Source organism: Carcharhinus amblyrhynchos, chromosome 27 (genome assembly GCF_965287045.1).
Source record: "Carcharhinus amblyrhynchos chromosome 27, sCarAmb.v2.hapA, whole genome shotgun sequence".
NCBI lineage: Eukaryota > Metazoa > Chordata > Chondrichthyes > Carcharhiniformes > Carcharhinidae > Carcharhinus > Carcharhinus amblyrhynchos.
Genome location: NC_137350.1, coordinates 4,198,774 through 4,226,038, shown reverse-complemented (window position 1 = coordinate 4,226,038; position 27,265 = coordinate 4,198,774). Strand labels below are relative to the sequence as shown.

The following is a 27,265-nucleotide window of genomic DNA, read 5'->3' as shown; positions in this document are numbered from 1 at the left end:
TGCTGTAGTGTTCTATGAACTGAGAATTGAGGGATACTGGGTAAAAGGCATGAGTGAAACAGGAATGTTAGTATGGATTCACTGGACTGAATGGCCTGTTCCTCTGCTGTATATTCAATGTGATTGTTGGATTGTGGGCTCAAAGTGGAAGTGCTAATCTGTGAGATTTGATTGAGACATTGTTCCTTATGTTGGTTATATCCCTAAGTGGCCAGAAAACTGCTCTGATCAAATGCTGATTGAATTACTGGCACAGTTGGAGTCCGGTGATCCAGATTTGATTTTATTACACGATACAGTGAAATATCAGAACATTACCACAGTGTGTCCCTGTCCTTCTGCACTTACTAAACACAACAGCAGAATTCTCATTTACTCAAATACAATTTCAATAAGGTGTTTCACAAAGAAAACAAAAGACCTGATTTTTATTTACAAAGTTGACCAACTTTAGAAACATACTGACATAGAAAGGTTGATAGATGACGCTGCCTTATTTACTGTCAGATGATTGATTTGCTGGCCAGAAGCTGCAGGAACAACATTTAAGTCGATGGCTGTAATTCCAGGTTGAATTCCACTTTTCGATCAGTCTTCAGTGAGTTCAGGCAGTCTCTGCACCCAATCCTCTTTGTTCTCAATAGTAAATTGTACACAATTGCAGCCAAGACTCCTCCAAGGAGGGGCCCGACCCAAAAAATCTGCAACAAGAAATGCAATTTAAATTCTAAAGCCTGAGACAACAGGTAAAACAAAGCTAAAATGAAACACCTAGAGATGAACGCTTCTCTGTCTGTAGGGCTGTGGCGATTTCTTTGTTCAGTAGGTGTCTATCATCACCAGTAAGCCTCAAAGAGATAATTTTAAACTAATCCACACATGAGAAACTGAAGAAATCCAGGGTGCTGTTGTTCTGCTTTTAGCTTGGTGGAAACGGAGTGGGGGCAATTACTCCAACTAACCCCATTACTCCCAACTTCTCAGCAGGGCTGGAGTCAGCTCTCTATGAAGCCAAGTGTGGAGTTAGAGCTTGGGCTGGAAGAGACTAGGCAGGTAGGTTTGACACTTTGGGGCAGATTTTCCAGGCTGGAGACAGGAATTGAGAGATGGAGCTATCCCAAAGCTGCTAACTCCCTTTCCACTCGAGACGGTGGGATGTCCTAGGGTTCAGGCCCCAAGTGGTTTGGGGACAGACTTACTTTCCAGTGGCAGGCTGGAGGTGAGAGTGGAGCAGAGCTGGGTTCAAATCAAACAGCTTAAAATACACATCTCCATTCCAAAAAGTCCCAAGCACTTCCAAGGCAACCAGTGGCTTATCCCTAGACAGTTGACCTTCTGGCTTTAAGCATCCCCCCTCACCTCCCCTTCCCTTCCATGCCCACCAACAACCACACGCCCCCCCCCCCCCCCCCCCCCCGCCAACCAACACCCTCATCTTCAGCCCACCTTGTAGAACAAAGTTGATGATAAACAAGTTATCAGATCAGAGCAACAGGTGAAAGAGAAGGAAAGGAAAAGACATCTTTATCCTTTGTGAGTCTGAGGAACCAAACACCAATATGAAATGTCCAGAGGCAGCCGTTCCCAGGGAAAAGAAATTCTCCCAACAATTCCAATCAGGGAGAGGGGGAGAGAAAATCCAATGCAATAAATCTGAAGATTGATACTTGAGTACAGAGTTTCATCATCCACTCAAACTATACCAGAAGGTCGTTCCTGGAAACTTGGATCAAAATGGTTACCCGAAGAAAGGTGTTCTGAAGTGATCCAGACTGGATTTTGTTATATGATACAGTGAAATATCAGAACGTTACCACAGTGCGTCCCTGTCCTTCTGCATTTACTAAACACAACAGCAGAACTCTCATTTAACAAAGAACAAAGAAAACTACAGCAGGAACAGGCCCTTCAGCCCCTCCAAGCCTGCACCGACCATGCTGCCTGTCTGAACTAAGCTACCTACCCTTCCGGAGACCATATCCCTCTGTTCCCATCCTATTCATGTATTTGTCCAGATGCCCCTTAAAACTCACTACTGTATCTGCTTCCACTACCTCCCCTGGTGGCGAGCTCCAGGCACCCACCACCCTCTGTATTAAAAACTTGCCTCATACATCTCCTTTAAACCTTGCCCCTCGCACCTTAAACCTGTGCCCCCTATTAATTGACTCTTCCACCCTGGGAAAAAGCTTCTGACTATCCACTCTGTCCATGCCTCTCATAAGCTTCTATCAGGCCGCCTCTCAACTTCCGTTGTTCAGTGAGAACAAGCCAAGTTTCCCCAACCTCACCTCATACCCAATGCCCTCCACATTAGGCAACATCCTGGTAAACGTTTTCTGTATTATTTTCAAAGCTTCCACATCCTTCTGGTAGTGTGGCGACCAAAATTGAACACTATATTCCAAGTACAGCCTAACTAAGGTTCTATAAAACTGCAACATGACTTGCCAATCTTTAAATTAAATACCCCGGGCATGGGGTATTAAATTCAATACCATGCCATATGCCTTCCAATTTCTCCACCTGCATTGCCACTTTCAGTAGCCTGTGTACCTGTACGCCCAGATCCCTCTGCCTATCAATACTTTTAAGGGTTCTGCCATTACTGTATATTTCCCATCTGTATTAGACCTTCCAAAATGCATTACCTCACATTTGTCCAGATTAAACTCCATCTGCCATCTCTCCACCCAAGCTTCCAAGCTATCTATATCCTGCTGTATCCTCTGATGGTCCTCATCGCTATCCACAAATCCACCAACATTTGTGTCGTCCACAAACTTACTAATCAAACCAGTTACATTTTTCTCCAAATCATTTATTTATATTATGAACAGCAAAAGTCCCAGCACTGATCCTTGAGGAACAGCCCTCCATTCAGAAACACACCCTCTCTGTCTTCCATGACCCGAGCCAGTTCTGTATCCACCTTGCTGGCTCATCTCTGATCCCATGTGACTTCACCTTCTACACCAGTCTGCCATAAGGGACCTTGTCAAAGGCCTTACTGAAGTCCATGTAGACAACATCCACTGCCCTGCCCTCATCAATCATCTTTGTCACTTCCTCAAAAAACTCAATCAAGTCAGTGAGACATGATCTTCTCTTCACAAAATCTTGTTGCCTCTCAATAATACGTCCACTTATTTCCAAGTGGGAGTAAATCCTGTCTCGAAGAATCCTCTCCAATAATTTCCTTACCACTAACGTAAAGTTCACTGGCCTCCTGGATTATTCTTGCTGCCCTTCTCAAACAAAGAAACAACATTGGCTATTCTCTAATCCTATTATCTAATTGAGGATACAAAGATTTCTCTCAAGGTGCCAGCAATTTCCTTCCTTGCCTTTCTCAGTATTTGGGGGTATATCCCATCAGGCCCTGGGGACTTGTATAACTTAATGCTTCTCAAGAACCCCAGTACCTCCTCCTTTTTGATCTCAACATGACACAAACTATCTATACACCCTTCCCCATACTCATCATCGACCAAGTCCTTCTCTGTGGTGTATACTGATGCAAAATATTCGTTTAATACCTCACCCATTTCCTCTGCCTCCATGCATAGAATCTCTCCCCTTTGTCCTTGAGTGGGCCAACCCTCTCCCTGGCTCTCCTCTTGCTCTTTATATATGTATAAAAACCCTTGGGATTTTCCTTAATCCTGCTGGCCAGTGATTTTTCGTGACCCCTTTTAGCCCTCCTTACTCCTTGCTTAAGTTTTTTTTCTACTTTCCTTGTATTCCACATTTGCTTTGTGTGTTCCCAGCCTCCTCACCTTAACAAATTCTTTCTTTTTCTCTTTGACTAGGCTCACAGTATCTCTCGTTATCCAAGGTTCCCAAAACTTGCCATACTTATCCTACATCCTTATAGGAATGTGTCAGTCCTGAATCCCTATCAACTTCCACTTGAAAGCCTCCCGCATGCCAGATGTTGATTTGTTATTGAACATCTGTCCCCAATCTACATTCTTCAGTTGCTGCCTAATATTGTTGTAATTAACCTTCCCCCAGCTTAGCACTTTCACTTGAGGACTGCATTTTTCCTTATCCGTCAGTACCTTCAAACTTAATGAATTGTGGTCACTGTTCCTGAACTGCTCCCCTACTGAAACATCGACCACCTGGCCAGGTTCATTCCCCAGTACCTGGCCCAGTATGGCCCCTTTACACAATACAATTTCAATAAAGTATTTCACTGGGGGGCGTGGGGACGGACTGGACGATCTTACCGGCTCATTGTGCCAGTCGATCGGTGGCAAGCAGTAAGTTCACGAGAGAGGTGAGAAACTGGATTGCTGGTGTGATCAGCCTTGTGCTCGGCAAGGGACTGTGGCTGAGTTAAAAATTTAAATTTTAATTTAAATATCATTAGTGGCAATATCAAACCCCGGCAACATTCTTGTAAACCTCCTCTGCACTCTCTGCAGAACAATTATTTCCTTCCTATAAGATAGTGACCAGAACTGCAGACAATACTCCAGTTGATATATTTCCATCGTTACATCCCTGCTTTTATATTCAATAGCGCTCCCAATAAAACAGAGCTTCCTGTATGCTTTCTTGACAGCTTATCTACCTGTCCTGCTACCTTCGGAGGCCTGTGGATATGAAATACAAGGTCTCTCGCTTCCTCTATCCCTCTCGATGTCCTCCTGCTTTTCAAGTATTCCCTTGCTTTGTTTTCCCTCCTGAAATGCATGATCTCACATTTTTCCAGATTAAGTTCCATTTGACATTTCTCTGTCCACTCAACCAAACCATTATCTCATTCTGGGATCCACAGCTATCCTCTTCACTCTCAGCTACACAGCCGATTTTTGTGTCATCTGCAAATTTCCCAAACATGCTTCCCACGTTCAAATCTAAATCATTAATGTACGCAACAAACAGCAAAGGCCCCAGCACTGAGCTGGGGAATACCACTGAACACTGTTGATGGTTGGGCCTAGGACACTAATCCTGAGGAACTCCCGCAGTGATGACCTGCGGCTGAGATGATTAACCTCTAACCACGACACCCACATTCCCTTGCGCCGGGTCTGACTCCAACCAGTGGAAAGTTTTCCCCGATTCCCATTGACTCCAGTTTTCTTAGGGCTCCTTGATGCCACAATCTAAACTCCTGCCTTGATGTTACGGGCAGTCACTCTCACCCCACCTTTGCAGTTCAGCTCTTTTGTTTACTGTGCCCGCAAGTGACCAACTTCCATTCTTTTATGCAACTTTCAAACCATACACGGGGCTGAATTAAGTGCTCTCCTCTCTGATGAGTTTAGTGGCGAGAGGGTAGCGGGAAGGTGGAGACCTTGTTAACGTCCCACCTTCGCCCCAATTTAGTTGGCGGAAGCCCTTTCTGCCCTGCCATTGACTAATGTCCTTTTAAAGGCCTCATCCTGATGCTTCTGCTATTAATCCAGCAGAGGGCAGGGGCTTCCCATGTGGCGTGAACAAGTATCCCTGGCATGTTCACCTTCGAGCCTCCGTGAGGTTTCTTTATTCGAATGCACTCGGTGTCTGACCGAGGGATCTGGTATTGGGAGGGAATGCTACTGAGAGCCACCCTCTGGGTTTTACTGCCACCACAGACCAGTAAAACTATTGGTTTTATTCCCCATCTAGGTATATCTAAGGTGAAGATGTTTGCCAGCTGTTATGTCTGGTGTCTTGGCATTGATGCTAACACTGAGACCTGCACAGTGCACAATGCCAATTGCAACAGATTAGCTGAACCAGCAGTCGAACCTTCAAGGTGGTTCCTTGAGGGGGGGGGGGACCCTGGAGATCAGAGTCTCACAATTCCTTCTGGGTTATAGAACCGCTGTACACTCTACTGCAGAACACATATTGATGGACTGATATTTTAGGACCAGACTGAATTTAACCGATGAGGGTGTGGAGCAGTCAGTGCAGTCAGAAGACTGGTGACCTGGAGTTAATACAGTTCTCAGAGTTTCATCCTGCCCGGAACCTTGTCCCTGTACCCATCCCAGAGCAGGAGCAAGCTCATTTGCTGTACTAGGACACGGGGGCCACTCAATCCTTACTATCAGAGGGAAACCTAAATCTACCCCCCCGACCATCCTCCGGGACAGCCAAAGCACTGACCAGTGCAGAGGGAGGGGGATATCCGTCAGCTCCCCGACTGTGAGCTGCTCTCAGTCTCGGTGACGGCGAGGACCATCCCTGAACTGCCAGTGCCCGCAATCAATTTCCTCCTCGGGAACTGGCATTAAAGTGGTCACCAACCTGGCCTGGTGGTTAGCACCGCTGCCTCATAGCACCAGGGACCCAGGTTCAATTCCCACCTCAGGTCAATCACTGTGCGGTGTCTGCATGTTCTCCCCGTGTCTGCGTGGGTTTCTTCCGGGTGCTCCGGTTTCCTCCCACAGTCCAAAGATGTGCAGGTTAGGTTGATTGGCCATGCTAAAAATGCCCCTTAGTGTCCAGGGATGTGTAGGTTAGAGGGATTGGTGGGTATGATATGTAGAGATATGGGGGTAGGGCCTGGGTGGGATTGTGTTTGGTGCAGACTCGATGGGCTGAAGGGCCTCTTTCTGCACTGTAGGGTTCTATGGTTCTATGGTTTCCAAATACCCCCAGAGTGGATGACGAAAATGCCTCCCCAAGTTGGAAAGCCGCCAGAGGGTGTAGCTCAGGCTGCACCTCCATTGTTAAGCAGCGATATTCCAGAGGACCCGGAATATATCCGTAGTGTCTCCAAACTCTCTCCAAACTCAAAGGCCCTGACCAGGAAGCCAATGGTTATTTTTGCAGACAACTTTCAGGCAAAAAGGAACAAGGAGAAAAAGAACATAGAACATAGAACACTACAGCACAAACAGGCCCTTCGGCCCACGAGTTGCGCCGATCACATCAACACCTACCAATCTATAGACCTATCTATAACCCCCAATCCCATAAAACCCCATATACTCATCCAGAAGTCTTTTAAAAGACCCCAGCGAGTTCGCCTCCACCACCACTGACGGCAGCCGATTCCATTCACTCACCACCCTCTGAGTGAAAAACTTACCCCTAACATCACTTCTGTACTTTCCTCCCCGCACCTTAAATCTGTGTCCTCTTGTAACGACCATTTCAACCCGGGGAAATAGCCTCTGAGAATCCACCCTATCTATTCCTCTCAACATTTTATAAACCTCTATCAGGTCGCCTCTCAACCTTCGTCTCTCCAGGGAAAAGAGACCCAGTTCCCTCAACCTAACTTCATAAGGCATGCCTCCCAGTCCAGGCAACATCCTTGTAAATCTCCTCTGTACCCTTTCAATAGCTTCTACGTCTTTCCTATAGTGAGGCGACCAGAACTGCGCACAGTACTCCAAATGAGGCCTGACAAGGGTCTTATAAAGTTGCAGCATTACCTCCCGACTCCTAAACTCAATCCCTCGATTAATGAAGGCCAGTACACCATACGCCTTCTTGACCACATCCTCCACCTGCGAGGCCGATTTAAGAGTCCTGTGGACCCGGACCCCAAGATCCTTCTGCTCTTCAACACTACCAAGACTCCTGCCCTTGATAGTGTACTCATTCATCCCGTTGGTTCTGCCAAAATGGACGACTACACATTTATTACTTACGTGGCGAAAAACTGCAGCAGGCGACGGTGCAGAGGGACCTCGGGGTCCTTGTGCATGAGTCGCAAAAACCCAGCTTGCAGGTGCAGCAGGTGGTCAGGAAGGCAAATGGGATGCTGGCCTTCATAGCGAGGGGGATTGAATATAAAAGTAGGGAGGTCTTGCTGCAGCTGTATAGGGTATTGGTGAGGCCGCAGCTGGAGTACTGTGTGCAGTTTTGGGCGCCGCACCTGCGCAAGGATATTTTGGCCCTGGAGGGAGTGCAGAGGAGGTTTACTAGGCTGATACCGGAGTTGAGGGGATTGAGCTATGAGGAGAGGCTGAATAAACTAGGCTTGTACTCGTTAGAGTTTAGAAGAATGAGGGGAGATCTCATTGAGACGTATAAGATGATGAATGGGATGGATAGGATAGAGGTGGAGAGACTCTTCCCGCTCAAAAAAGACAGTAGGACTAGGGGGCACAGCCTCAAGATAAAGGGGAGGCGGTTTAGAACGGAGTTGAGGAGGAACTTCTTCACTCAAAGGGTGGTGAATCTCTGGAATTCTCTGCCCGTTGAAGTGGTGGAGGCTGCCTCGCTAAATATTTTTAAGACGCGGGTTGATGGGTTTTTGATAAGCGAGGGGATTAAGGGTTATGGGGAGAGGGCCGGAAAGTGGAACTGAGACACGACAGATCAGCCATGATCTTATTGAATGGCGGGGCAGGCTCGAAGGGCTAGATGGCCTACTCCTGCTCCTATTTTTTATGTTCTTATGTTCTTATGTTCTTATCCGCGTTGAAGTCCATCTGCCACTTCTCCGCCCAGTCCTGCATCCTATTTATGTCCTGAGTTCCCAAATACGCCCAGAAAAGGTGAGGGTGGTTCCTCCCGCAGTTGATAAGCCACCTGGAGGCACTGTAAGAGCAGACCAAGCAGCGAAAATAACCAATTTCAGCTACAAAGCAGATGGCGAGGAGTTACTTCCAGGAGAGGATTTAGGGAAAGGCCATTAAGGAAACACCAATCCTGAGAAACGTCACAAAGTTACAATCGTTCGTGGCACTTGTGAACTATTATAGAACATTCTTCCAGAACTTGGCTTATTGGAATCCCTGCACACCTTCCTGCGAAAATACCGGAGATGATCCTGGGAAACTCCGCTCACAGAGACCTTTTCTAAACGAAGAACAAAGAACAAAACAGCCAGGGAAACAGGCCCTTCGGCCCAACGAGCCCGCGCCACCATTTTAACATTACCGTCCCCCCCTCCACCCATGACCCTTGTCAATGCTTATGGCACTCCACATTGAGGGAAAATTTATTACCTCCAATCAGCCTAAGGGCACATCTTTGGGGTGTGGGAGGAAACCGGAGCACCCGGAGAAAACCCACGCAAGCACGGGGAGAATGCGCAAACTCCCACAGACACCGGCCCAAATCCATGTGTCTGCACAGCAAACAGTGATAGTCACTGAGCTGTCGTGTTGCCCAGTATCTGGTCCAGTTTAAGCGTACACTAACGACATGAAGCACTAGGCTATTCTCAAAACGACCAAGAGCAGCCCTCGTATGACCCATCGTGTGTATGCCCCTCGTTGGACAACAAGGCGGACCGAAGTTAAGCATCAGCTGCTGTCAGCTAACCTCCTGGCCTATTTGGGCTCTAAGGAGGAACTTACATTGACTCCTACTGCTTCCCCATGTGGGGTTGGGCTGGTGCTGTCACATTGCTGGATAGATGGGACAGAAACGTGAATGCCTACAGGAGCCTTGCTGATGCGGAGCAAAGATATTCTCAGATTGAGAAAGGAAGGTTAGTGGTTGTGTTTGGTGTAAAAAGTTCCATCAATATACCAATAGTAGCCATGTTTTACAGTTACTGACAATAAACCCTTATTGAGCTTTTTCAAAGAGAAGGTAACTCCCCCCATCACCTCTGCTCAGATACAGCGCTGGGCCTTGTTATTGGTGGCCAACAAGTATCTTCTGGAACACCACCCTGGAACCCAGACAGCCGATACTGATGCACCGAGCCGTCTCCCGTTGCCTATAAGCCTGGCTCCTTTACCAATGGGAGAGGACAGGGTGCCAGAAGTTCAAGGCAGGCTTTCTGCTCCGCTTGCTTCCACCCCCAGCAACCTCCTCACTTCTTCCCAGGTCTCCAGCCCCAGCTCCTGTTCGGGCCAAATCCCCAGACTGACAATCGAACATCTGGGCAGCCACATTGGAAGATCCGGTTTGTGGAGAGAGCGAAAGGTCTGTGATGTTTTCTGTTGGTCAGATCTCTACCTCAATGTTTGTTTCCTTTTCCATAATAATTACCTCTGTCCATTTCAATTGCTCTCTGCCTAGGGACATGTCCTGAACTTTTATTAGTGATACAAAGTAAGTCTCGGATCCTGAATCCCCTGCGATCAGATCTCAAACCCGCAATGATTAGTCCCTGACAGACTCCTGTAATGGGCAGGGTATTTTCTCACCAGCTAAGCTGCTGATGTGTGAGAATGTTAATGTCATCTGCTTAAGAAGAAAGGAGACAGACTGAGCCCCTGCTCTGGTGTGAGGAGGATTCACTTACCCAAAGTTGGCTGAAGTTTGTTGTAATGACAGCTGGCCCCAAGGATCGAGCAGGGTTCATACTGCACCCAGTATATCCAATCTGTAAATAGTTTCCAATAGCAGAGTGAGAGGTTGCTTTGAACGAAACACAGTGATCTTATGATATATCAAAAGCAGATACACTTGGATAACTGTCTGAAGGAAGTGAAACACCATGGGGACGATTTTCCCCCCAGAATTCTGAATTTACAGGTTAAATTGTATAAATCAGGATTGTTTTCTCAGTGGGAGTTCAGACTCGAATCTCCCGCACTCTGTGCACTGCAGGGGTCACAATTGTGAATCTCATTAAAAGCTCGGGGGGTAGTCTAACAGTTCCAGAACTCTGTGCGTGCGCGGTGGCTCCAATCTGTTACCCTGCGGTTTGCCGGCCAGCCTGGGATCCTCGGAGTGCTGCCCCCCCCGCCCCGCCACCCCCCCACCCCAGCCCGCCCATGGCTCGATCGTGTCCCCCACAAGCATCCCTGGGCCAGCCCTGACACGCCTCCCACCCCGATCCCACGCACCCCGATCTCCAAGCTGGTGAAGCTACCACAAAGAGAACTTGCGTGCCAAAGATACTTGCAAGCAAGTGATAGACCGAAACTAAGCGTTCCCACATCCAACGGATAAGCTCTGCAGTCCTTCCACATCCAGCCGTGAATGGTGGCGGACATTTGAACAACTCACTGGAGGAGGAGGCTCCACAAATACCCCCGTCCTCAATGATGGGGGAACTCAGCACGTCAGTGTAAAAGATAAGGCTGGAGCATTCACAGCGATCTTCAGCCAGAAGTGCCAAGTCGATGATCCATCTTGACCTGCTCCATCCCCAGCCCCACAGATTCGCCCAATTTGATTCATTCCGCATCATATCAATAGACTGCTGCTTGGCACTGGTTACTGCAAAGGCAATGAACCCTGATAATATTCTGGCAATAGTACTGAAGACTTGTGCTGCAGGACTTGTGTGCCCCTAGTCATTCTGTGATTGCACAGAGTGTGGTAAGTAAGATGGGTGAGTTACAGACACAGCTGCAACACTGGCATCAATCCAGCAATGTGGGAAATTGCCCAGATATGTCCTGTAAACAAAAAGCAGGACAAGTCCGACCCAGCTAATTACTGCCACGATCAGTCACTCTCATTCATCAGTAACGTGGTGGAAGGGGTCATTGACAGTGCTATCAAGAGGCATTTACTCAGCCATAACCTGCTCAGTGACGCTCAGTTTGGGTTGTGCCAGGGCCACTCAGCTTCTGACTTCATTACAGACTTAGACCATAAGACATAGGAGCAGAATTAGGCCACTCTGCCCATCGAATCCACTCTGTCATTCAATCAAGGCTGATATTTTTCTCATCCTCATTCTCCTGCCTTTTCCCAACTTGGTCCCAAACTCCATTTGGTTCAAACACGGACAAAGGAGCTGAGTTCCAGAGGTGAGGTGAGAGTGACAGCCCTTCACATCAATCTAACTATCAGTCCCCCCACTTTACACACAATGACATTACTATTACTGTTAGTAACATCCTCCACGATGCAGAGATGCCGGTGTTGGACTGGGGTAAACGCAGTAAGAAGTCTCACAACATCAGGTTAAAGTCCAACTGGTTTATTTGTAGCAAACACCAGTTCTGAAAGCTAGTGGCGTTTGCTACAAATAAACCTGTTGGACTTTAACCTGGTGTTGTGAGACTCCTTACTGTAGCAACATCCTCCACCCAGGGACCAACTCCACCCAGGGACCAACTCCACCCAGGGACTAACTCCAGCCAAGGACCAACTCCACCCAGGGACCAACTCCACCCAGGGACCAACTCCACCCAGGGACTAACTCCAGCCAGGAACCAACTCCACCCAGAGAACAACTCCACCCAGGGACCAACTCCACCCAGGGCCAAGCTCCACCCAGGGACCAACTCCACCCAGGGCCAAACTCCACCCAGGGACCAACTCCACCCAGGGCTCTACTCCACCCAGGGACCAACTCCACCCAGGGCCAAACTCCACCCAGGGACCAACTCCACCCAGGGCTCTACTCCACCCAGGGCCCAACTCCACCCAGGGCCCTACTCCACCCAGGGCTCTACTCCACCCAGGGCCCAACTCCACCCAGGGCCCTACTCCACCCAGGGCCCAACTCCACCCAGGGCCCTACTCCGCACAGGTACCTACTCCACACGGGGAGCTCCTCCACCCAGGGCTCAACTCCCCCCAGGGTTTACCGCACCAGCATTGTGGAATTGAAAAATTACAAAGTTTACAACAATCAGTTGTGACAGTTAATAATTGATTTTAAAAAAAACCAAAGGAAAAAAGTGCATCAATCTTACTGCCACTAGATGTCCAAGAGTCACAGATGCTCCAATCGCCATGTGTGCACAGCCTTTGAAGTTGCTGTCCTTGTGGGAAATGGTGAATACACACATAACGAGCTGGAAGGTGATAATGATCTCCACTCCCAGGGCCTGGCTCTGTGTAACTCCCGGAGAAGGCTATGGAGTAAATGACTAGATTAGACAACAATTCTCATGGCTTCAGGAACACCGAAATATGCTACATGACGTATCGGGTGTGAACCATCTCCAAAAACAAACAGCAGCAACTCACCAAGACGCTTTCGACAGCACCTTCCGAACCTGGGCCCACCAAGAAAGACAAGGGTGGGCTGGCTGGATGTTCAATACCATTTGGAGCTCTTAATGAAGTCTATGCAGACTTAATTAGCTCTCCATGCTTGCTTGTACACATGGCTCTGTCCAACAATAGACTAACCCCTGGGTGTGGGTGTGTTTTCTTCTCTGTGTGGGTGGTACTGTGCTCAGTCCCATGTTAACCTTATATGTCCAGACCCTCATGCTATGGGCAGCGTGGGAAAACCATCGTCTGGAGGTCTCCTCCAAGCCATCCTAACTTGGAAATATATCGCCATTCCTTCACTGTCGCTGGGTCAACATCCTCCTTAACGGCACTGTGGGTCTATCTATAAGAAGGTGGGGTGGGTGGCACGGTAGCACAATGGTTAGCACTGCTGCTTCACAGCTCCAGGGTCCTGGGTTTGATTCCTGGCTCAGGTCACTGTCTGTGTGGAGTTTGCACATTCTCCTTGTGTCTGTGTGGGTTTCCTCCGGGTGCTCTGGTTTCCTCCCACAGTCCAAAGATGTGCGGGTTAGGTTGATTGGCCGTGCTAAAGTTGCCCCTCAGTGACCTGAGATGTGTAGGTTAGAGGGATTAGTGGGTATAATATGTAGGGATATGGGGGTGAGACTGTGGGTGGTGCAGACTCAATGGGCCGAAGGGCCTCTTTCTGCACTGTAGGGTTTCAATGATTCTATGAACAAAGAACAACAAGCCCACGCCGCCATTTTAACATTGTGAGTGCCCTCCTCTACCCATGACCTTTGTCTACACCTATTGGGGAAGATTGAGGGGAGACTAATTTAGGGACAATTTGTTACACCAATCAGCCTAAGAGCACATCTTTGGGGGGTGGGAGGAAACTGGAGCACCCGGAGGAAACCCACGCAAGCACGGGGAGAATGCGCAAACTCCCACAGACACCGACCCAAATCCATGTATCTGCACAGCAAACAGTGATAGTCACTGGTGAAGGTGGCTGTAGAGATGGGTAATGAATGATGACCTTGTGAGTAATGTTTATATCCCAGGAATATATTTTTTTAAATTGTTATCAAAAACATCCGAGCAGAGATTGTCCATGCTGACCGAGTTTGCTATCGGGGTTAATATCTGTTATTGTGAATGCAAATACTTATTTCATCTTCCACAATTTTCCTGACTGTGAACTTTACCCCAACATTTAAACTTTTCACAAAACCCGTGTCTGGTATTTTCATTGTCATTTCCTCTCATTGAATTTCCTCTTAGAATCCAGCTGGTTAAAGATAACGAAGGTCAGATATTCAGACAGAATGTGTGACTGTCCTCAGCTTATGGGTGGCACGGTAGCACAGTGGGTTAGCACTGCTGCTTCATAGCTCCAGGGTCCTGGGTTCGATTCCCGGCTCGGGTCACTGTCTGTGTGGAGTTTGCACATTCTCCTTGTGTCTGCGTGGGTTTCCTCCCACAGTCCAAAGATGTGTGGGTTAGTTGATTGGCCATGCTAAGAAATTGCCCCTTAGTGTCCAGGGATGTGTAGGTTAGAGGGATTAGTGGGTGTAATATGTAGGGATGTTGGAGTAGGGTCTGGGTGGGATTGTGTTCGGTGCAGACTCGATGGGCCGAAGGGCCTCTTTCTGCACTGTAGGGTTCTATGATCTTTACCTCGTTTCCTGCCTTGACAACAGCCATTTATAAGGTTAGAGGTTGAAAACATTTGATTGGTGGGCAGTGTTCAAATGGAGAATTCCAGCTGGATTTGATGTGATTTATTATTGTCACATGTATTAACATACAGTGAAAAGTATTGTTTCTTGTGCGCTATACAGACAAAGCATACTGTTCATAGAGAAGGGAAGGACAGAGTGCAGAATGAAATGTCACAGTCATAGCTAGGGTGTAGAGAAAGAATTGAAGCATTGTTAGAGAGTTTAAAAGAGTTAGAATGAAGTTTTAGTAGCGTAGAACGAGAGTAAAAGATAGGATTAGAGGGGTTGCTAAGCACAGCTTGCAAGAATCTTGGCTCAATCTGGCACCATCTTAGGAGGAAGTATGGATAATTCTGCAGAGGGTAAAACAGTCCTGTAATGGAAACAGTCAGGAGGAGGGACGGGCAAGGCTGGGGCAAAGAGAAGAATCATTATGGGTGTATAAAGCTGGGGTGGGGGAGGTTAGGAATGTGGGGCATGCGATGAAAGTGTGCAAGTGATATGTGCATATATTGTGCGTGTTTTACGTTTCAGGAGAATTTTCTAAAGTCCAGCTTTTTGCTGTAGGTAGTCAATATGCCCGAGAGGAATAAAGCTCAGATGCTGGAACAGCAGAATAATTATTCATTTCAACCTTGCAAGTGGTTATATTAAGTAGAGTTAATGGATTTTTGCTTACTTATGTTTGTCTGGGATTTCAGATTGGAGTGATTGACAAGGTCATGTGATGATGTGGTTTATTAGCGGTCCTGGATCTGTAGCAGAATGATACAGGTTTTTGTAGAAAGGAATTGGTGTCCAGCTGTTCTGTTTGAAGTTAGGAACGTTCGGCAGGCTTCTGAAAGCTCTATATCTCTCTGAAAACACAAAGGCTGTCTACACTCTTTATAGCAAGGATATTTCTGATTGTTAACTACAATTAAAGTGGGTTTTAAGTCTGCAAGAAGAATATTGCTTACTTGGAAATGAAGTAGTGATCAATTAGAAATTAGAGACCTTTTATTTTCATATTTAAATATTGTTCAACTGTTAAGAGTTAAGATGCTTCATTTTGTTAGAATTATACTTAAGCTGTGTTATGAATAAAGTTTATTTTGTTAAAAGATCCCTAATTTGTCTGTGAAACTTCTCAGATCACAGATCACAGATCATAGAACCCTACAGTGCAGAAAGAGGCCCTTCGGCCCATCGAGTCTGCACCGAACACAATCCCACCCAGGCCTTATCCCCATATCCCTACATATCATACCCACTAATCCCTCTAACCTACACATCCCTGGATACTAAGGGGCAATTTCTTAACATGGCCAATCAACCTCACCCACACATCTTTGGAGTGAGGTATCCTATCTTCATATCTATGCCAAAATTATTATTATTATTAGGGAATTAATAAAGATTATTGGGGTCTAATTTGGCTCCATAATCTACCTTGAGGTTCTGACCTGGGATCCTAACAAAAACCTGGGGTTTGTGCCAGGATTAGAACATAGAACATAGAACACTACAGCACAAACTTCGGCCCACTAGTTGCGCCGATCACATCTATACCTACTAAGCCATAGACCTATCTATAACCCCCAATCCCATTAAATCCCATATACTCATCCAGAAGTCTTTTAAAAGACCCCAGCGAGTTCGCCTCCACCACCACTGACGGCAGCCGATTCCACTCACTCACCACTCTCTGAGTGAAAAACTTACCCCTAACATCACTTCTGTACCTGCTCCCCAGCACCTTAAACCTGTGTCCTCTCGTAGCAACCATTTCAGCCCTGGGAAATAGCCTCTGAGAATCCACCCTATCTATTCCTCTCAACATTTTATAAACCTCTATCAGGTCGCCTCTCAACCTTCGTCTCTCCAGGGAGAAGAGTCCCAGCTCCCTCAACCTATCTTCATAAGGCATGCCTCCCAATCCAGGCAACATCCTTGTAAATCTCCTCTGCACCCTTTCAATAGCTTCCACATCCTTCCTGTAGTGAGGCGACCAGAACTGCGCACAGTACTCCAAGTGGGGTCCGACAAGGGTCTTATAAAGTTGCAGCATTACCTCCCGACTCCTAAACTCAATCCCTCGATTGATGAAGGCCAGTACACCATACGCCCTCTTGACCACACCCTCCACCTAGGAGGCCAGCAGAATTCCTTGTTTGGTTTGGGATTATTGAGTTTAAAGGCAGTGTGTGTTGAGGAACTGATGCTTTCTTTCATGGGTTGTATTCGGTTAGTTTAAATAGGGAGTGCCTTATGAAAATGATTCTTTTAGCGGCTGAAGAATTCCTGGGTGTGGAAGAGATTACTCGTAGGGGTTAAAACAAAATTCTTGGAGCTGAAGAACAAACTGCAGCTGATTGTAGCTAAAGGCGTGAGGAAAGCAGAGATAATTTCAGTGGAAGCTCAGCACTTAAATTTGTCAGAGGTACAGTTTGACGCATTGCAATTGGCTAAAATTCATGAAATAGTCGCAACAAATGAAAGAACTGAAACAATTGCAACTGGTTAAAGAAACGAGAGAGAGAGAGGGGGGCAATGAGAGAGGAAAAGAAAAGAGAGAGGGACTCTGAACTTTGGAAATTGGAACTACAAAGGGAACATCAACTTCAAATGATGGAGACAAAGGCAGAAATTGAGGAAAGTGTGAGTAAGGTGTCAGCCTTTTTAGTCAAAGCCCTTTTGGGGATATATTTAAATATATTCAAGCACTGCCAAGGTTTGATGAGAAAGATCTAGAAGCCTTTTTCATTTCATTTGAAAAAGTAGCTAAACAATTAAAATGGCCACAGACCACGTGGGAATTGTTGATTCAAACAGATTAGAGTATCAGAGATGATCCGGGGAGAATGATGGGGTAAGAAAAACCATCTTCAGTGCACGCGAATTTGTTCCAGAAGCCGACAGACAGAAGTTTAGAAATGTACGGCAGGAACCAGATCATTGATGTACTGGATTTGAAAGAATTAAACAAAGAAACTTTGATAGGTGGATAAGTGCGTTAAAAATAGCCTAAAACTATGACTCTATCAGGGAAATGGTCGTTTCGGCACAACTTAAAAATTCACTTCCCGAAGTTGTGAGAACTCAGATGGAAAAACAAAAAGTTAAAACTGTGAGATTAGCAGCAGAAATGCCCCATGATTTTGAGTTAGTTCATAAATCAAAGTTTGGTTTACGACATCGCCTTCAGCCAGTGAGGAATAGAAACTGGGGAAAAGGGAAATCCTCAGGTGGTAAAGGCAAAGGAGATCCCAATGGAAATAATCAGGGTAGATTGCCTCAGCTTAAAATGTGAGGATGGAAGAGATAAAACGCCTCAACTATTTTCATTGCAATAAAGTTAGACACACAGGCCGCGATTCTCCCAGTAGCGTAGCAGGCTGGGAGATTGTCTCATTGGCCGATTTGCGAGATGTGTATCATAGAACCCTACAGTGCAGGAAGAGGCCCTTCAGCCCATCGAGTCTGCACCAAACACAATCCCACCCAGGCCCTACCCCCATATCCCTACATATTATACCCACTAATCCCTCTAACCCACACATCCCTGGACCCTAAGGGGCAATTTCTTAGCACGGCCAATCAACCTAACCCGCACATCTTTGGACTGTGGGATGAAACCGGAGCTCCCGGAGGAAACCCACGCAGACACGAGGAGAATGTGCAAACTCCACACAGACAGTGACCCGAGCCAGGAATTGAACCCAGGACCCTGGAGCTGTGAAGCAGCGGTGCTAACCACTGTGCTGCTGTGTTACCCATGTTAGCTAGCATCTCCCAGCACAGATTTCCAGTGGTGTCTGCTCTGCATTGGAGGCATAAAGACTGTTCGCTTGGTCATTTCAATATAATTTCAATGTGATTAGTGGGCCTGGGACTGAAGTCTCTGGGCCTGCTAACATCTCACCCCCAGCTGGAGTAGCTCGGTCCAGCAGGGTTTACGGTAGCTCTCCACTAATGATGGAGTCGCGACCCGACCCTCTGGAGTAAAGGGGGGCATTCGGGGCCCTCCCAGAGGATCAGATAGCAAAGGGGTGCACCTTGGGCATTGGAACCCTGGCACTGCCCAAGGGGAAAAGTGTCAACACCCAGGGGGCACCTTGACATTGCCCATCGGGCATGGGGCAGGGCCAAGAGAGTGGGGCCGAGGGAGGCAGGATCTGATGGGGGTGGGGCTCACCACCGCTCGGCATAGGGATCAGTGGGAGAAGGAGAGAGGTTGGTGTGTGCTGAGACGGGAGGGGTGATAAGCCAAGGGTGGGTGCAGTCAGCCTGCAGGGTGGTCAGCAGTGCGGGGGGTGCAGGGTGAGGGGGAACGCGCTGGGCGGGGGGAGGCTGAAGATCGCGGCTCAGGGTTGGGCCCAGGAATTGTTGGGGGGCCCAGTGACTGGGCTGTAGGGGGCAGAGAGCTGGCATTGTGGGGGTCACAGGGCTGGCCAGTGATCCAGCAGGTCGGCAGTAGGGAGGCCGGCAGTGTGGGGCACCTGCGCGTGCCCCGATCTCGGCACTGACAGATTGGCACATGCGCAATGGCTCACTCAGCGCACTGATTTCAGTCTCTCCAGCAGGAACAGGCCCCGTCTCCTGAAAGTTACTGATATTCACGCTGGTGGCCTCTGCAGTGCACAGAGTGTGGGAGATTCTAGTATGAACCCCCATTGAAAAAAACAGCGTGAATTACTCCAGTATTCATGTGAATTCGACACATAGGGCCTGAATTTATCATCACATTGTCACTCTGTCTGTGATTAGTGAGGGGGGGGGTCCGCTGCCACTCTGTCTGTGATCAGTGAGGGGGGGGTCCGCTGCCACTCTGTCTGTGATCAGTGAGGGGGGGTCCGCTGCCACTCTGTCTGTGATTAGTGAGGGGGGGGGTCCGCTGCCACTCTGTCTGTGATCAGTGAGGGGGGGGTCCGCTGTCACTCTGCCTGTGATCAGTGAGGGGGGGGTCCGCTGCCACTCTGTCTGTGATTAGTGAGGGGGGGGGTCCGCTGCCACTCTGTCTGTGATCAGTGAGGGGGGGGGTCCGCTGCCACTCTGTCTGTGATTAGTGAGGGGGGGGGTCCGCTGCCACTCTGTCTGTGATCAGTGAGGGGGGGTCCGCTGCCACTCTGCCTGTGATCAGTGAGGGGGAAGGGGGGTCCGCTGTCACTCTGCCTGAGATCAGTGAGGGGAAGGGGGGGGTCCGCTGCCACTCTGTCTGAGATCAGTGAGGGGGAAGGGGGGGTCCGCTGTCACTCTGCCTGAGATCAGTGAGGGGAAGGGGGGGGTCCGCTGCCACTCTGTCTGAGATCAGTGAGGGGGAAGGGGGGGTCCGCTGTCACTCTGTCTGAGATCAGTGAGGGGGAAGGGGGGGGTCCGCTGTCACTCTGTCTGAGATCAGTGAGGGGGAAGGGGGGGGTCCGCTGCCACTCTGTCTGTGATCAGTGAGGAGGATGGGGGGGGGTCCGCTGTCACTGTGTCTGTGATCAGTGAGGGGGAAGGGGGGGGTCCGCTGTCACTCTGTCTCTGATCAGTGAGGGGGAAGGGGGGGGTCCGCTGTCACTCTGTCTGTGATCAGTGAGGAGGATGGGGGGGGTCCGCTGTCACTCTGACTGTGATTGGTGGGGGGTATGGGAGGAGGGAGCCACAATTGGTCTCGGTGGTGAGGGTGTGAGGGGTTAAAGGGGGGGGTCAGTAATGTTGCAGGGATGGGCAATGTATGGGGGGCGGGGGTAGAGGGGAGGCATTATCTGGCCTGCGGAGGGATGTGGCAGGGGAGCCTCATTCTATCATTTCTTTCTGCGCGTGTGCAGTTGGAGGCACCGATCGGAGCTGCAGGATTTTGGGTGCGTTAAGCCCCACCCACAGGCTTGTGCAGTGTGATTCAGAATCACTTATAGTTTTTCAGGCAGAGTGCGTATGGGGGTGCCTGAGAATAGGTCTAAAAGTCAGATCTGAAATACTCCCAGTTTCAAATCCGCCCAGCACTTAGAATCAAAATGGGAAAATAATGTCGTTAGAATTTCTTTGGGAGAATTCCAGCCACAGAGTCACAGTGTTGGTGGATTAAGAAAAGCACTGGGTTAAAACAGGATAAGGCAGTGGGATTGGTTAAATTGGCAATGGAAGCCATAAGAACATAAGAAATAGGAGCAGGAGTAGACCATCTAGCCCTTCGAGCCTGCCCCGCCATTCAATAAGATCATGGCTGATCTGAAGTGGATCAGTTCCACATTCCCGCTTTCTCCCCATAACCCTTAATTCCCCTGTCTGCCAGAAACCTATCTACCCGTGACTTAAATATATTTAGCGAGGTAGCCTCTCAATGGGCAGAGAATTCCAGAGATTCACTACCCTTTGAGTGAAGAAGTTCCTCCTCAACTCCGTTCTAAACCGCCCCCCCTTTATCTGGAGGCTGTGCCCTCTAGTCCTACTATGTTTGAAGCTGAAATCCTGAAGATCTTTGATAAAAGATCCTTAATTTGTCATTGGAATTACTCCTGGAGTGAAACATCCTTTCTTTATATTTATGCCAAAATAGAAAAATAGATTGGGGTCTGGTCTGGCTTCACAATATACCCTGGGATTCTGGTCTGGGCCCTAACAGGTATCGGGGGACAGTTCCTGTGTTTTTCTGTCTGGATGATTTGGCCTTCTGTATTACAGACCAGCTGGATCAGATGGACTGAATGGCCTTTGGTGCTGTAGTGACTCTGACTGACTGTCACTGGGGGAGATTTCCCGCTTTCCTGGATATTGTTTTCTATACGGGGAGACATCGCTGTACTTACACATAGCTTTGACACTGGGGTGATGAAGCTCTTTAAAAAGGGATGCTTTCTTCAATCTTTACAAATTACTGGTTAAACCTCAACCAGTATATTGGGCTCAATCCTGAGCACCACATTTTAGAGTTGATGTCAAAGCTTCTCAGAAGAAAAAACCACAGTAAGGCATGGAAATAAGGATATTGGTCTGAAATGCTTCTGCCTTCCGAATTTGGAGAGGGTGCGGGGAGATTGATCTGACTGGTAACCATGGGAAATTTACTAGTCTGGTAACCAGGGAGATTTACTCGACCGGTAACCAGGGGAAATTTACTCGACCGATAACCAGGGAGATTTACTAGACTTATAACCAAGGGAAACTTACTACACTGGTAACCAGGGGGAATTTACTTAACTGGTAATCAGGGGAAATTTACTAGACTGGTAACCAGGGAGATTTACTCGATCAGTAACCAAGGGAAATTTACTAGATTGACAACCAGGGGAAACTTACCAGACTGATAACCTGGGAGATAGATTAGAATGGTAACCAGGGGAAATTTACCAGGCTAGTAACCGGGGAAATTTACTGAACTGGTAACCAGGGGAAATTTACTAGACCGGTAACCAAGGAGATTCACTTGAATGGTGACGAGGGGAGGTTTACTCACCTGGTAACCAGAGAGATTCACTGGACTGGTAACCAGGGAGATTCACTAGAATGGTAACTCGGGGAGGTTTACTCGACTAGTAATCAGGGGAAATTTTCTCAACTGGCAAACCATGAAGAGAGATGTAGACAGGTTCAGTGAATGGACAAATGTCTGGCAGATAGAGGATAAAGTGGGAAAATGTGAAATCGTTCACTTTGGCAGGAAGAATAAAAAAGCAGAATATTCCCTCAATGGGAAATGACTGCAGAATTATGCGATGCAGAGGGATCTAAGTGTTCTCATGCATGAGTCACTTTACATTAGCACACAGTGATTGAGAACTCTACTGGAATGCTACCCTTTATTGCAAAAGGAACTGAACATAAAATTAATGATGTTATGCTTCAGTTGTACAGGGCATTTGGTTAAGAGGAAATTTACATGATTGATACCTGGAATGAATGGGTTGTCTTGTGAAGAAAGGGTGGACAGACTGGGATTATTTCCAGTTTGGTTTGTAAAACATTTGTAAGAAGATTGAAGTCTATAAGATCATGAATGGTTTTGACAAAGTGGACATGAAAAGGATTTTTTTCCCCTAGAAGAACAAAGAGGGGGCATAGGAAAGGACTTGCGAACAGGATTAGGGAGAATCCTAAAATATTCTAGAAATATATCAAGATGAAGAGGTGCACAGTTTGAGAAAGGAAGTGGGGAGGCATTGAAGATCTGAGAGGCTTAAAAATGGACAAATCCCCAGGCTGTATCCCAGGCTGGTGTGGGAGGCGAGACAAGAAATCGCAGGGGCTCCGACAGAACTTTTTAATTTGTCTCTGGCCACGGGGTAAGTGCCAGAGGGCTGGAGGATGGATATTGTGGTTCCACTTTTCAAGAAGGGTGATAGAGATGAACAGGGAAATTACAGACCGGAGAGTCTCAGATCAGTGATAGGGAAACTATTGGAGAAAATTCTGAAGGAGAAAAATAATCTCCGGTTGGAAAGGCAAGGGTTAATTAGGGATGGTCAGCGTGGCTTTGTCAGAGGGAGGTCACGCCTAACAAACTTGTTAGGATTTTTTAATAATGTGATCAAGTGTGTGGATGCGGGAAGTACAGTTGAAACAAGAACAGAAAATGCTGCAAAATCTCAGCAGATCTGACAGTGAAAAGAGAATAGAGCCAAAGTTTCGAGTCTGGATGATCCTTCATGCTGTAGCTGATGCAGTTTATACGGATATTAGCAAAGCCTATGACAAGGTCCCACATGGGAAACTGACTGAGAAGGTTAAAGCACATGGAACTCAGGGAAAGCTGATCCATTTTCAGTGGGGGAAGGAAGGAGAGAGGCCAGCAATTAGTTTGTGCTGAGATCCAAAATGGATCTGAAACTGGTTTATTGATAGAACACAAAGTGTGATGGTTGAAGACTGTTTGAGTGACTGGAGGCCGATGTACAGTGGTGAAATACAAAGCTCCGTGCTGGGACCCTAGTTGTTTGTTATAAATGATATAGATGAAAGTGTAGGGGGAATGATAAGCACAGTGGTCAGCACTGTTGCTTCACAGTGCCAGAGACCCGGGTTCAATTCCTGGCTTGGGTCGCTGTCTACGTGGAGTGTGCACGTTCCCCCTGTGTCTATCTGGGCTTCCTTTCGATGCTCTGATGTCCTCCCAGAGTCCAAATGATGTGCTAGTTAGGGTGCATTGGTCATGCTAAATTCTCCCTCAGTGTACCTGAACAGGTGCCGGAGTGTGGCGACTAGGGGATTTCATTGCAGTGTTAATGTAAGCCTACTATATAAACTTAAACTTAAGTTTGTAGATGACACCAAGATTGGTTGAGTGGTTAATAGTGAAGAAGTTTGTAGGTTACAGGAAGATATCAATGGGTTGGTCAGATGGGCAGAGCAATGGCAGATGGACCTTGGTAAGTGTGAGGTGATGCACGTTGGAAGAAGTAATAAGATAAGGGGGTATTTCATGAATGGCAGGAGACTGGGAAGCACAGAGGTACAGATGGATCTTGGGGCATTTATTCACTCATTCCTGAAAGTGGCAGCATAGATGTAGTTCAGAAGGCCTATGAGAAATTTGCTTTTATCAGCCATGGCATGGAGTATGAGAGCAAGGAAGCAATGTGGGAGCTGTACAGAGCATTGGTTAGGCTACAACTGGAGCACTGTGTGTACTTCTATAGGAAGGATGTGATAGCACGAGAGGGGTACAAAGGATGTTCCCCAGGATGTTGCCTGGGATGGAATAGTAGAGAGAGAATAGATGGGCTTGGATGGTTTTTCTAGAGCAGAGAAGCTGAGGGGATGTGAATGAGGTTAGGATGGGTATGGACAGAGTTTTATAGTTTATTTAAAGAGGCTGGCGATGGGGGTGGATCCGGTGTGTGCGCGCTGATCTGGGCGTTGGCAGATCGGTGCACGGATGGTGATCTGCTCAGTGCAATGCTGCTGGCCTCTTTATCAGGGAGCGGCCTCACCCACCACCTTTCCACATGAATCAGTCTGAGGCACTCTGCAATGCTCAGAGTACACCCAAAAATTCTCCCGTTCTCCCACCCATTGGGAGTTTTGTTTTGGGAGATTCCTGACCCATAACATTCAAGGATGTGGGACAAGTGCTGGAAAATGGAATTAACGCAACCTTGGTGGTGTTATTGTTGGTGCAGACACGATGGGCTGAAGGGCCTTTTCTGTGCTGATTGACTCAATGATTCTTGTGAGTGAGTCCAGAACTAAGGGGCAGTGTTTAAAAATTATCAGGGAGTCTTATAGGAAGGAGAGATTCTTTTTTCTCTGAGGGGTGTGTGATTTTGGAACTCTCTGCCTCAGGTGGAGGCAGAGTCACTGAATATTGTGAAAGTAGACGTGGATAGATTCTTGTTAGGCAAAGAAGTGAAAGGTTATCGGGGTTAGATGGGAATGTGGAATTCAAAACATGAATAGATTTGCCATGATCTTGTTGAAACTCTTGTTTCAATTTTGCATGTTCACATGGCTCCGATATTTCACTGGGGACATTGGCCTTAGAGAAGATCAAGACAAGATTTGATAAAAAAGTCATCGAGAGCTTTGACAGAGTCGCTAATCAGAATTATTTGCCCGTGATGACAGAATCCGTCACCAGAAAAAGCAGGTTTAAAGTGATTGGCAAAGGAAACAGGAACAGCAACTTAGGGGTGGCGCAGTGGTTAGTGCTGCTGCCTCACAGCCCCAGGGACTCAGTTTCGATTCCCGGCTCAGGTCACTGTCTGTGTGGAGTCTGCATGTTCTCCCCGTGTCTGCGTGGGTTTCCTCCGTGTGCTCCAGTTTCCTCCCGCAGTCCAAAGATGTGCGGGTTAGGTGGATTGACCATGCTAAATTGTGCCTTAGTGGCAGGGAGACTATCTAGGGTAAATGCATGGGGTTATGGGGATGGATCTGGGTGGGATTGTGATCAGTGCAGACTCGATGGGCTGAATGGCCACCTTCTGCACTGTAGGGTTCAATGATTCTATGAATCTATTTTTCACACTGAGTTTTGAAGAACAAATGATGGTGAAAGTAGACTCAGAAAGAACATTTCAAAGACAATTGGATAAATACTCGGCACAAAAAGGATTGCGGGGACATGGAGAAAGAGTTAAGCAGTGGGATTAATTGGATAGCTCCACCACAGAGGGCCAAAAGGCCTCATTTCATACTCTACTTTTTGACAATGCTTTTCTTTGGCAGAAACATATTATGCATTCCAAACCTGATCATTATTAATTAAACAGGTCCCTTTTTTTCCACACACAATCCTACTCTCAAAGAACAAAGACCAACACAGCACGGGGAAACAGGCCCTTCGGCCCAACGAGCCCACGCCGCCATTTTAACATTATGAGTGCCCTCCTCTAACCCATGACCTTTGTCCACGCCTACTGGGGAAGGTTGAGGAAAGACTAATTTAGGGACAATTTGTTACACCAATCAGCCTAAGAGCACATCTTTTGGGGTGTAGGAGGAAACCGGAGCACCCGGAGGAAAACCCACGCAAGCACGGGGAGAATGCGCAAACTCCCGCAGACACCGACCCAAATCCATGTATCTGCACAGCAATCAGCGATAGTCACTGAGCTGTCGTGTTGCCCATCAGATGGTCCTGGCTCTGTCTCCTCTATCACCCTCATACCCGCCATTACCCCAACAACATCACCCCCACCCCCCCACCTCCAATTCCCTCTCTCTCTTCTAGCACTTTGTCCAGCTCTAACATCGTCTCCCGGGTTTGGAATGAGGTTGCCATGGCAGCAGGATCAGCCGGATCTTTTGAAGGGCGAGGGGATGAGAGCTGTCAGAGTGAGGAAACCCACACGTCCCTTCCTTGCTGGCTTACCTGGTTGAGTCCCAGGTCTCCGTGGATATCCTCAGGCGTGAGTACAGAGAGAAGGGCACAAGCTGCGATGGCCCCCAGGCTTTGCACGATCATGTAGAGCAGAGCTCGGAGTGGACTGATGCGCAGACCAAGGAGCAGGGCCAGGCTGACCGCGGGGTTCAGCTGAGCCCCGCTCACTCCCTGTGTGAAGACAGAGACAGCAGCTACCCCCAGACCAAAGCCCAGGGCTACCTGCAGGGTGCTGGGACCTCCTCCCGACCAGCCCAAGGCACAGGCCAAACTGGAGAACACAAAGACTGCAGTCCCCAGGAATTCGGCAGTCAGGGCCCTCCAGAATAACTCGCTGAGAATTTCCTCTTTCAGCTGTTTCATCTCTGAGTCGTGTTTGAGCAGTGATTTGGAGGAAGAGATTTGGCCCCGGTACTTGTAGCTGGCAGCCTTGGTTAGACCCACCTCTCGGAGGTCAGAGTCTGAAGGACTCCTGCACTTTCTGGTATTTTTCCACTTCTAGTTTCCGACTCCCAGTTCTGCAGAGTTGTTCTAAACCATCTGCAGCACTAATTTCATCGATTTTCGATTTTATTCTGTACATTTGTGATAACACATTTAGCAGCCTGACTTACAGGCCCTGCGCAGTTCATTGAAGGCCCTGTCACTAACTGGGGTTCGGACCTCACCAAAGGGCACCTTCTCCAACTGAGAAAGGGACGGAGGAATCAGAACACTGAGGCCCCATTCCCCAAGGAGTGAGGGAAGGAATTCTGACTAAATCACACAACCCTACAGTGCAGAAAGAGGCCCTTTGGCCCATCGAGTCTGCACCGAACACAATCCCACCCAGGCCCTACCCCCATATCCCTACGCGTTATACTCACTAATCCCTCTAACCTACACATCCCTGGACACTAAGGGGTAATTTCTTAGCATGGCCAATCAACCTAACCCGCACATCTTTGGACTGTGGGAGGAAACCGGAGTG

General features: G+C 47.8%; 1 protein-coding gene across 1 annotated transcript; it reads right to left on the bottom strand.

Annotated features, from left to right (window-relative positions):
- Nucleotides 1-200: 200 nt before the first annotated feature.
- On the bottom strand, nt 201-26,664 carry LOC145358993 (aquaporin FA-CHIP-like). Its single transcript, XM_080213350.1, has 4 exons — nt 26,287-26,664; nt 12,522-12,683; nt 10,166-10,246; nt 201-701 (listed from the first exon to the last, which is right to left on the bottom strand). The coding sequence occupies exons 1-4, from the start codon at nt 26,656-26,658 to the stop codon at nt 546-548; spliced, it is 771 nt and encodes a 256-aa protein (XP_080069476.1). The 5' UTR covers nt 26,659-26,664; the 3' UTR covers nt 201-545.
- Between the last annotated feature and the right edge of the window lie 601 nt (nt 26,665-27,265).